Raw genomic sequence first — 9,824 nt, 5'->3', positions numbered from 1 at the left:
GTATTAGCACTATATTTTTGTAGTAATATCTTGAGTATTTATACCAGCTTCCTATTGTATTTTATTTTTTAAATCAGATATTTAGAGTATTTATACCAGATGTTTGCAGTTTTTTGTTGTTGTTGTTGTTGTTTTTGCATTCTTTTTTTTTTTTTTCACCGGATCTTAGTAGCATTTACTCCAGGTATTTAACAGTTTGCAAGCAAGTGACAAAATGAAAATGCACCATGTAAGAGAGCGTTCAAGGTTTTTGCAGAACAGGAACCAGTTGAAGTTGCAGTTTGACAGAGTCATTGAAGGAGGCAGAGTTACGTCACCACTGCGCCTGCGTGTACCAGAATAGAGACGGAGAAGAAGAAATCTCCCGCCCCATCCGCTGTTCTTTTAAACCGAGGCGGGACGACTCACTGCCCTCAGTCTGGTCGCTGTAATTGGTACTGAAGCATCGTTTGCTTGTACAGGTCGCTGCCAACATGGTGAGGACTAAAGCCGATAGTGTTCCTGCATCGTACAGAAAAGGTACAGTAACTTATTTTCAACTAGTAATTCGAAATCGGCTTTAAAAATCGAGTTTGTGCAAAAACACGGTTGTTCTCTCATGTAGTCTGGCGGGCGGGGAGCGCTAAACCAAACAAAGCTGAAAAGGCGACTTAATTGAACCCCTGCCGGCATTTCGTTTCCAAATGTTATCAGGATTTTAAAAAATATCCTAAATGATACCATGTGAGTACAGTAAATATCTGTTAACGTGTTAAATCCACACGCAGTCTTTAACAACAGCCTCCCGCCAACATGGAGGCTGGTCAGCCGCCTTCTCGGTTCCCCCTGAACAGCTGAAAACATTTATAAACCAGTTTTAACTCCTGTTATCGTCACAAATAAAAGTTCTACTTTCAACTTCTGGTTTATCTCACTTAGTGTCATTTTACCCGGTACTTCCTAAAGTTACTTCTGAGCTTCCTGCAAACTGGCGCCAGTTTTTAGCGCCGCTGTGAGGCTTTGTGCGAAAGTCGCAACGAAACCCATCGAAGTATTACATAATTAAACTGTTTCTTCCTTATTGCAGTGGACAGGGCAGAACAAACGATGTTTTCTCAAACTGTTGAGTCTTTTGGTTAATTCGGCATACAATAGTTAATAACTGGACTTTTAAGACTTGCTTGAGGGCTAATTGCACTAAAAACCCATTTTAAATACCCATGTATTGAAACATGTTGCTTTAACAAACGTTCATTCCAAATCCTAATCTCAAACTGTACACTGTAAAAGAACAGAACTTTATAGAATTTTTACTGTTACTTATGATTCAATTTAAATGTCATGGGTAAAATAATATCAAAAACCTGTAATTAAATAATTTGTAAAATTAGTACGATAGCAAATGTATTATAATTCACAAATTTCCTCTTTATCCTTTTATAAATTCAGCACTTATATAAACATATATGGTGATTATTATTATTGGAGGTGATTTAATTTTTTTAACATGTAAACATTGTGCTAACATTAAAAAGCTGAAAAATACACCTGATCTCAGGTTTTTTTAAAAATTAAGTCAAGTCACCATTTTTGTAAAAAAAAAAAAAAAAACCAAAACATTTGACAGCAGTTGAGCTACAGTGCTGTCCAGTAATAAAATTAGATTACGATTGGCGTAATGAGTTAACCTAACACATTTAAATGTTCTAGTGTTATTTGCGGTGTGACTTTAGCTGAGTAATTTACATATTTGGGATTGAAATCCTGCAGAAATCTATATAAAATACTACTTCACCTGACTTTGTTTGTCATTAATTATGGGCTTTTATCTAAATAATTTAAATAGTACGGCTCTATCATTAATACTTGTTGAGATTAAGCTGACTGGTTTTAACCTGAAGTTGTGACTTCACAGCAAAGGTTTGTTTATATCCATTTTAAAAATGTATTCGAATTATTAAATTAAGGCGAGAAAATATATTTTTAGTCCAGTCGATTCCTGTAATTGTATGAGATTCTTTTACTCCAGCATTTTTTTAATGCCCCAACTGCTAAACTATTGCCTTTTTTTTTCTTCCAGTATTGCACAACTCAGCTCCCTCACAGATTGCAATAAAACGTCGTGTTATCTGACATCCGCTGCAGGATGCCGCTTTTCCTTTATTGTTTTATTACCCATAATTCATCGCTCTGTTCCATTTTCATTTCACAGCTGTTGCAGCTTCTGCACCTCGTAAGTCTTTGGGCTCCAGTTCGGCCAACGCGTCCTCGTCCAGCAGCAGCGGCTCGTCCACACCGGGTCAGTCCCAGTTTGACCGCAGCTCAGTATGAACCCGCTGCAGCTGACGTGATTCATGCTGACGTTGTTGTGTTTGTAATGTAATTTACAGCAAAGGGCAAATATGCTGGAGGCAACCCGGTGTGTCCCCGTCCAACGCCCACCTGGCAGAAAGGCATCGGAGATTTCTTCGGTGGGCCACCGAGGAAACCCGAGAAGGAGAACCTGAAACCTCAGGAGGTGGAGGATGATGAGGAGGCTGGAGGCAGCGGGATGTCAAAGGCCAGCAGGAAGTATGTTCTCTGCACATTATGACCTCAAATTAGCTTCACATTTAGGTTATTTAAGTGTTCGTTGACAACATTTACCTGAGTTTAGTTTGCAGATGTCGATTTTCTTCCCCATGAAACATTTGGAGCCACAAAAGTTAGTTTACTAACTGATCAATAACTATTTTGATCATAAATGAATCATTGCAGTCACGCTTCAAGTGAAATGTCAAACTGTCCCACGTTCCAACTGACATTTGTTAGGATTTGCTGCTTTTGTCAGTCTTATGGGCTAAAATATTTCATGTTTCTATATTCAGTGCTGTTAAATGAGCAGATTGGGGGAATTTTGAAACAGTTGCAAACAACAGTTTTACTATTTTCCTCTCATTTTGCAGACAAACTAATAAATCTACGGGAATAATGTGCAGATTAATCATTAAAACACATTTGCACAGGAGCTTTTAAAATATTCTAAACCATTTCAAAGCTGCAACAATAATCAATTGGTTAAGAAAAACTGCTGCTTTCCTTTGTCCATGTGATGTTAAATAAATATCTTTGGGATTTTAGACTGTTGGTTGAACAAAACAAGACAGCTGACACTTTAAATCTTCTGTCAATTTGTCAACAAATCAATTAACTTTGTAGAAATAATCTCCAGATAAATAATAATAAATTCTCGTGTCCCCAGTTTTCTTTAGCTTTGACCATCACTACAGATGTGTGTGCAAACGCTGTAACTGACAAGTAGTTTCTGTTAATTTGTTGTTTGTTTTGACTTTAAAGTAGTAAAAAATATGCTGCTTGTCATTTCCTACAGACCATTCAAGTGTCTTTTTATGTTTTGCCTGAAAATCCCCCCAAAGATCGGATTTGTGACGTGTTTCAAATCTTCTGTCTGACAACATAGAACCACAATAATAATACTAAGTGGAGTCAACAGGATTAGGAACACCTGTACCTGAGCTTCTCGAAACTGAAAATTTTATGTCCATCATTTGAATACTCTGAGGAAGCAACTACCTGAAAAACTGTTGTCCCCCTGCAGAGGCTTTTATTGATCAATTAATAAACCATAAGAAATGTGATTGTGGTTTTTAATTGTTTACAACAGTTGTTGTTTTAGTTTCCTGAATGTGCCTATTTACAGCCTTCCTTTGTCGTGTGAAGTGTCTACGATTAAAAGAAGTTTGCACAGATGATTTCTTTTACTACATAAACTAACTGATGAGTCGATCGATAGCTGCAGCTCTCACTGGATCACGGCTCAGTAAAACCCAAATATTTCCAATAATCCAACTCTAAACTGATCATTGAGGCAAATTAGGTTAAAGTTATATTCATGTTGTAGTTGGATGAATTTATTTTCCTGACGTTTTGTTTGTTTACGTGCAGGTCCAGACCGCTGCCTGCTGAGGACGAGGAGGACGATGAATGAATCAGTTTGCTGCCTGCGAACAGGCTTCGTGACATTCTCATGTACATCTGTATATAACTTCCACTGAATTCATTTTGTATAGTTTATTAAACATTTCTTTTTTTAACATTGTCTTTAACCTGCAGGGTGTCTGTAATGTTTTATTACCAGTTAATCTACTGATGTTTTTTGTTTCCATTTTACTGAAAAGCAGCAAAAAGTGACAGAATTTATTTTCCAGGTGACATCTTTAGATTTTTATTTTTTAAAACCTTTTCTCTGTTTTGTGAAGTTGGAACCCAAAGATACCGTTTATTTTTATACACAATATATTGACAGCTATCTAAAATGGAATTTGGTGTTCTGTCAGTGGACTGACTGACTAGCTGCTGCAGCTCTGACACAAGTGGAGGAGCGATGAGGAACATGAACGCCCTGAAACGGACTCATCGGCCAGTAAAGCCGCTTTAAAACAACTCCTTTTATAAGGAATGTGATTAAACTGGAGCTGCTCCATAGATTTGTCAACTGAAAGGAAAATTAACAGGAAATTGTTTTGCTAAACAAATAATTTGTTGTGCAGATGTCAGAACATTGTGCTTGTTGGTTTTTAAATTTGAAGAGTTCACTTTTGGATGTGGTACAATTTAATTAAATCTGGTGTTTTTTCACAGTTTTTGAACAGTGTGTTGACAAAATGTCTTTTTTTTATTTGGTTAATCATTGCTAATATATAAAGAAGTAATGAAAATAAGTGTCCAGAAGGGTGTAAAACAGTGGAATGGTTTATTTCAGAGCTAAGCGATGAAAATATCCAATTGTGTTGGGTATTAAAACAGAAAGGATGATGGTGGAAACTCACGTGGCTCTTGGGGACAAAACAAATTACTGAGAAACTTGCTAGGACAACATTTTTACTGAGTCAGTGAGAGATAATATGAAATGAAATCTCAAAATGTTAGCTACTAAATCAAAGAATCTAAGATATGAAGTCAACACTTTTTAATAATAATAAAAAAAAGAATCTGAATCTCCCCCATCAGTTTTACTTGATATTTTTAGAATTTTTAAGTTTTGGTTCTTAATTTTGCCCCTTTATCTGAAAAATCAAGATTTACTAACTAAAAACAAAAAATACTTGATGTTTTAAGTTTGGTGTAGGTATGAAAATTCTACTTTAAAAAATAACTTAGTACATCAAAGTCTTGATTTCCTAATTCATCAGGAGACAATGAGATCATATTTCATAAATGTGACCGAATAAGTCAAAAGTTACGATTTGTGATTAAAAATCTTCTGAACATGAGGCTCAACTGTCATGAACCACAGACTGTCTGCTCTACATACCGGGACGTCCCGGACAGTAAACCAAATTAACATATAACGGTTATACAAGTGACTTTATTTATTTATTTGAAAACGTTCTTAAACTTTAATTTTCACTCAGGTTTTCGTAAAAGCTCCTCTGAAATATTTTACTCCTGACTAAACTCGTTTAGCAACAACTACCTGATCTTAAACTGTTTCATCGCCTGTATCCTTTTAGCTTACCGCCTCCCCGAGAGGTCCAAAGATTGAAATCAAACGCCAAAGTTTGTAGCTACGGAAGCCCGAACAGTCAAAACTCACAGATGCAGCTAGCAAACAGAAATCAGCTTTGTGTGAAATTAGCTTTTGTAAACCAGGAAGTGTATATATTTATATACGTGAACTTTTTTAGCGATATAAAGTAGCAGTTTAATGTGTGTTCATGGTCAGTTTTACTTCTCCGTCTCCTGCTAGGCTAACTCCGCCCCGCTGCCTCGGTTTATTGTGCTAACAGTAGTAGTAGTAGCTAACTGTTTGTGCTTTTTGTGGTTTGTTATACCGGGTCGAACCGGGTTATGCTGGCTCCACGTTGAAGACATGACCTCCACAGGGCTTTAGGACGCTACAAGCAGCTGAGAGCCATCGGAAGATGTCGGACAGCGGCGGGTTCAGGTGGACGGTGGTCGTCCTCACCTGTCAGCACAAAGACAGCGTGTACTCGTTTCAGAGAGGTGAGGAGCATCTGCATCATATACGATCTTTGAGCTCCTTGTTTCTGCAGTTACCACAGTTGGCCTGAAGGTGTCGCTGAGGGGCTGAATGGCGCTTTATAGTTTTGTATTTATTTTTGAGACGTTAATGAATTTAACTACTTCTGTGTATTGTTTTAGTATTTTAATGTTTATATTAAAAATGCAGTGTCCAAAATCATCCATACCCCTTTCCAACAATCAGTTTAAATTAATATATATGCATCAATAAATTTGGAAATGGCATTTTTAGTGAAAATACGTTTTTAAAGTATAAATAGTGGCTTGCCTTCTGTTTATCATTTCTAACCAGAAGAAATCAAATTAAAAGAAATCACTATAAATTCCATTTTGACATGGCTATGAATTCTCTGCATTAACAGTACATGTGTGGACAAAATAACAGAAACACCGTACAGGAGGAGGACTTAGGCAGTGTTTTAGAGACGCAAGTCTGGACTGGGTGCTGCCAAGTCATGTTTTAAGTCAAACTCAACAAGTTTTTAGTCAAGATCAACAAGTTCCAAGTCAAACCCAAATTACAAATCAAGACCAAGTCCTTCACGCCGTGCTTTCAGCCTTAAATAAGTCATTAGACTCCATTCACCAATTAAAACCTTTAAACATTTGTAAATTGTAAAACACTTAAAGTGAATGAATATAAAATGGGCAAAATGAAGGCTTATTACATGTGTATTTATTATGTGCAAAAAAAAAAACAGTTAAGAGCAACATGATTCAAGAGATCAGTGGTGTTTATGAAACCAGGAGTAATATGATGGACCAATGTGCGTGTTCACACAGTGGGATTGTCGGGTGTGTTGTATTGTATCATGTGACCTCTTGGTTGTTGCTGCCTTTCTCTGAGACATTTAAAGGTCCATTGTGTGTTTTTGTGTGTTTCAGAGCTGGAGTTGCGGCAGCAGCGTGGCCTTCTCTCTCAGGGTGCGTTGGTTTTGACGGTGAGGGACCGCCAGGAGCCATTGGGCAGCGGAGGGGCAACGCTGAACGCGCTGCTGGTTGCTGCTGAACACCTGAGCAGCCGAGCTGGACACACTGTGAGTCTCACACCTCTGACCGTTAACGGACAAGTTCTTTCAAAGTCTGTGAAAGAAGCAGTCAGGTGTCTATTTATGTATTTGGTTTTGTTGCTTCCGGTCATTAAGAGATAACTTTAGTGGAAATGAAAACCTAGAACTCTTTTTTACTTTATAGAACAAATATTCCTAAACTCAGTTAGATAAATACGTACAAGACCAACAAGTTCCAAGTCAAAACCAACAAGTCCCATCTCAGCATCAAGTTTCAAATCAGGACCAAAAACTTCAAAACCAACAATTTTAAAGTCCAAAACCCAACAAGGTCCAAGTCAAGACGAAGAAGTTCCAACTGAAGACCGACAATTCTCCAGTCAAAATCAGTGAGCTCCAACTCAAGAACAAGTTTCAAATGAAAACCAACAAGTCGAGACCAACAAGTTCCAAACCAAGATCAAAAAGTTCCAAGTCAGGAAAAACAAGTTCCAAATCAAGACCAACCACATTCGCATGTTAGAAATCCAGTTAGATAATATGTGTTGATTCATTGTACGGACTGCAAGGTGGCTCGTTGGTTAGCATCAATGCCTCGCAGCTGGAAGGTCGCTGGTTCGCGTCCTGGTGAGGACACCCATGGAGGTTGTATGTTCTCCCCATGCAGCGTGGGTTCTCTCTGGGTTCTCCGGCTTCCTCCCACAAGGTCCAAAAACATGTTGAGGTTAATTGGTGATTCTAAATTGTCCGTAGGTGTGAATGTGAGTGTGCTTGGTTGTCTGTCTCTAAGTGTAGCCCTGTGATAGACTGGTGACCTGTCCAGGTGTCCCCTGCCTTCACCCTGAGTCAGCTGGGATAGGCTCCAGCCTCCCCGCGACCCTCGTGAGGATTAAGGTGTATAGATGATGGATGGATTCATTACACGCTGCCTGGTCAGTTTAACACTGAAACTAAAGCTTTCTGATCGAAGGTGTGTTGTTTCTGTTCGATGTGTTGAAGGTGGTGACGGCCGACGTCCTGGATGATGCTCACATCCTCATCCTCCACACGGTGAGTCCAGCAGCGATGCAGTTCGGTCAATTTTTTGTTTTTTAATTTCTGGACATGTAATTCAGTGAAGACGGCTGATTTTCTCCCTGTAGGGTCGGGATTTTCCCTGGAGCTCCTGCAGCAGAGCGTTCTGCTGGCTGCCTCAAGAGAAGCCAGATCAGAAAGTCCAGGCTCCGGTCTGTTGCCTCGACCTGCTGCTGGACTGCCTCAGCAACCAGGCAAGAACTTTACCAACCACATACATTAAAAACTGTGTAAACACACAACGCATAGTTCTACTGATTCTGGCTTGAGGTTAAACTGAGATGAACACATGAATGTGTGGGAAACCACAGGGCTGCATGCTGGTTCCACTTCAGTTTACTGGGAACCATTAAAAACTGCTGGTTGTCTGTCACTCAGATCTGTCCCGGTTCTCCCCCTGGTGTTTGGGTCTGCAGCACCGACATGATCCTCACAGTACCTCCGGACTTTGGTTAGTGTGTCTTCAGACAGTACTGTACACAGTGATGCAGTTATAGTACTCTGCATGCATTCATTCTGTTACTGTAGTACCATAGGTCCTACTACATGTAGTAAAATGGCTGTAAACTACCAATGTATGCAGTTAGAGTACTAAAAAGTATGCCCCACACGTTGAAATTACTGTACTGTACTAAAAACTATCCCCGTGAACAGTTAATACACTATAAAATACTGTTTCATTCATTAAATTACTATAAACTACCACTTTATACAATTAAATTACTATAGACCATGTCTGCATCCAGTTAGAATACTATAAAACCCTGCTTCAGAGTTAAACTACTGTAAGGTACTTAAAACTACTTTTTCATCCTTTTTACATACTGTAAACTATGTTTAGATACACATAGAGTACATAAAAGTACTTTTTCACATAGTAGAATTACTATAAACCGCCACTGAATACAGTTACACTGCTACAAACTACTATAAAGTACTGCTTCATACAGTTACTGTAAATTACTATGAAATCCCACTGCTGTGTAAAGTTAAATTGCTATGTTTGGATACAGTTAAAGTACTTAAACTACATACAGTTAAATTACTATGAAATGCTACTAAATACAATCAGTACTATAAAGTAGCTTCACCTAATAAATTACTGTAAACTACCACCTATTAAAGTAGAGTATTCTTAATGTTTGTCCGGCTGTGGGTTAAATTAAATCTGTGCTGTTTAGTTGTAACTTTCAGCGAAAATCCATCCGTGTGTGTGTGTGTGTGTGTGTGTGTAGTTCTGTCCTGGGACGGGTTCTCAGGCGTTCGGGTTTTGGCGTTACCAGGTGACGTCTCCTATGCAGCCGATCACGGAGTTTACCTGTCCGACCCGCAGGTGCTCACTTCATTTAAACTTCTCTTCAATCTATTTTTTACTCCCCAAGTTGTTTTCATATTGAACTGACTGAATAAAGTTGTTGAACAGGGTCGGGTCAGAGACATCATCTACAGAGGAACCACGGAGCAGATCCAACAAGCTGTGATGCATGATGGGAAAGTGCCGCTGGTGGGTCCTGCTCCTCATCCTGTAAAGTACAATCAATCACACCTGTTGATTTCTACTGTGAACATCAAGACACACAGTTAAATTAACCTGCCTACGTTAAAGTGCTAAAAACTACTGAAGCATCACAAAGTTAACGGAACACTGTCTGAATAATATAGATCAAAATGAATAGTTTTTACCTTAAATTCTGGATTTATGCTTATGTTTTAAAG

General features: G+C 38.5%; 2 protein-coding genes across 2 annotated transcripts in view; both read left to right on the top strand.

Moving 5' to 3' along the window:
- Nucleotides 1-387: 387 nt before the first annotated feature.
- Nucleotides 388-4,085, top strand: pclaf (PCNA clamp associated factor). The gene is made up of 4 exons (XM_008298125.1): nucleotides 388-519; nucleotides 2,192-2,278; nucleotides 2,370-2,550; nucleotides 3,925-4,085. Exons 1-4 carry the CDS (start codon nucleotides 474-476, stop codon nucleotides 3,965-3,967), a joined length of 357 nt encoding a protein of 118 aa, XP_008296347.1. The 5' UTR covers nucleotides 388-473; the 3' UTR covers nucleotides 3,968-4,085.
- Nucleotides 4,086-5,657: 1,572 nt separating this feature from the next.
- Nucleotides 5,658-9,824, top strand: part of fcsk (fucose kinase) — a 17,632-nt gene continuing 13,465 nt past the window's right edge. Inside the window, exons 1-7 of the mRNA XM_008298124.1 lie at nucleotides 5,658-5,985; nucleotides 6,910-7,061; nucleotides 8,034-8,084; nucleotides 8,177-8,302; nucleotides 8,487-8,559; nucleotides 9,344-9,441; nucleotides 9,532-9,612. Coding sequence (XP_008296346.1) covers nucleotides 5,904-5,985; nucleotides 6,910-7,061; nucleotides 8,034-8,084; nucleotides 8,177-8,302; nucleotides 8,487-8,559; nucleotides 9,344-9,441; nucleotides 9,532-9,612 — 663 coding nt within the window. The 5' untranslated portion in view covers nucleotides 5,658-5,903. The remainder of the gene's footprint in view (nucleotides 5,986-6,909; nucleotides 7,062-8,033; nucleotides 8,085-8,176; nucleotides 8,303-8,486; nucleotides 8,560-9,343; nucleotides 9,442-9,531; nucleotides 9,613-9,824) is intronic.

This window comes from Stegastes partitus, unplaced genomic scaffold (genome assembly GCF_000690725.1).
Source record: "Stegastes partitus isolate 25-593 unplaced genomic scaffold, Stegastes_partitus-1.0.2 Scaffold1285, whole genome shotgun sequence".
In the NCBI taxonomy this organism is placed as follows: domain Eukaryota; kingdom Metazoa; phylum Chordata; class Actinopteri; family Pomacentridae; genus Stegastes; species Stegastes partitus.
This window is presented reverse-complemented; position numbering and strand designations above follow the sequence as displayed.

What these genes read in the sequence shown, in the direction of transcription:
- pclaf (XM_008298125.1), top strand. Translation starts at nt 474, where the DNA reads ATGGTGAGGACTAAAGCCGATAGTGTTCCTGCATCGTACAGAAAAG. An exon ending in CAGCGGCTCGTCCACACCGG is followed by an intron (nt 2,279 to 2,369) that starts GTCAGTCCCAGT and finishes TGTAATTTACAG; the next exon opens with CAAAGGGCAAATATGCTGGA. An exon ending in ATGTCAAAGGCCAGCAGGAA is followed by an intron (nt 2,551 to 3,924) that starts GTATGTTCTCTG and finishes GTTTACGTGCAG; the next exon opens with GTCCAGACCGCTGCCTGCTG.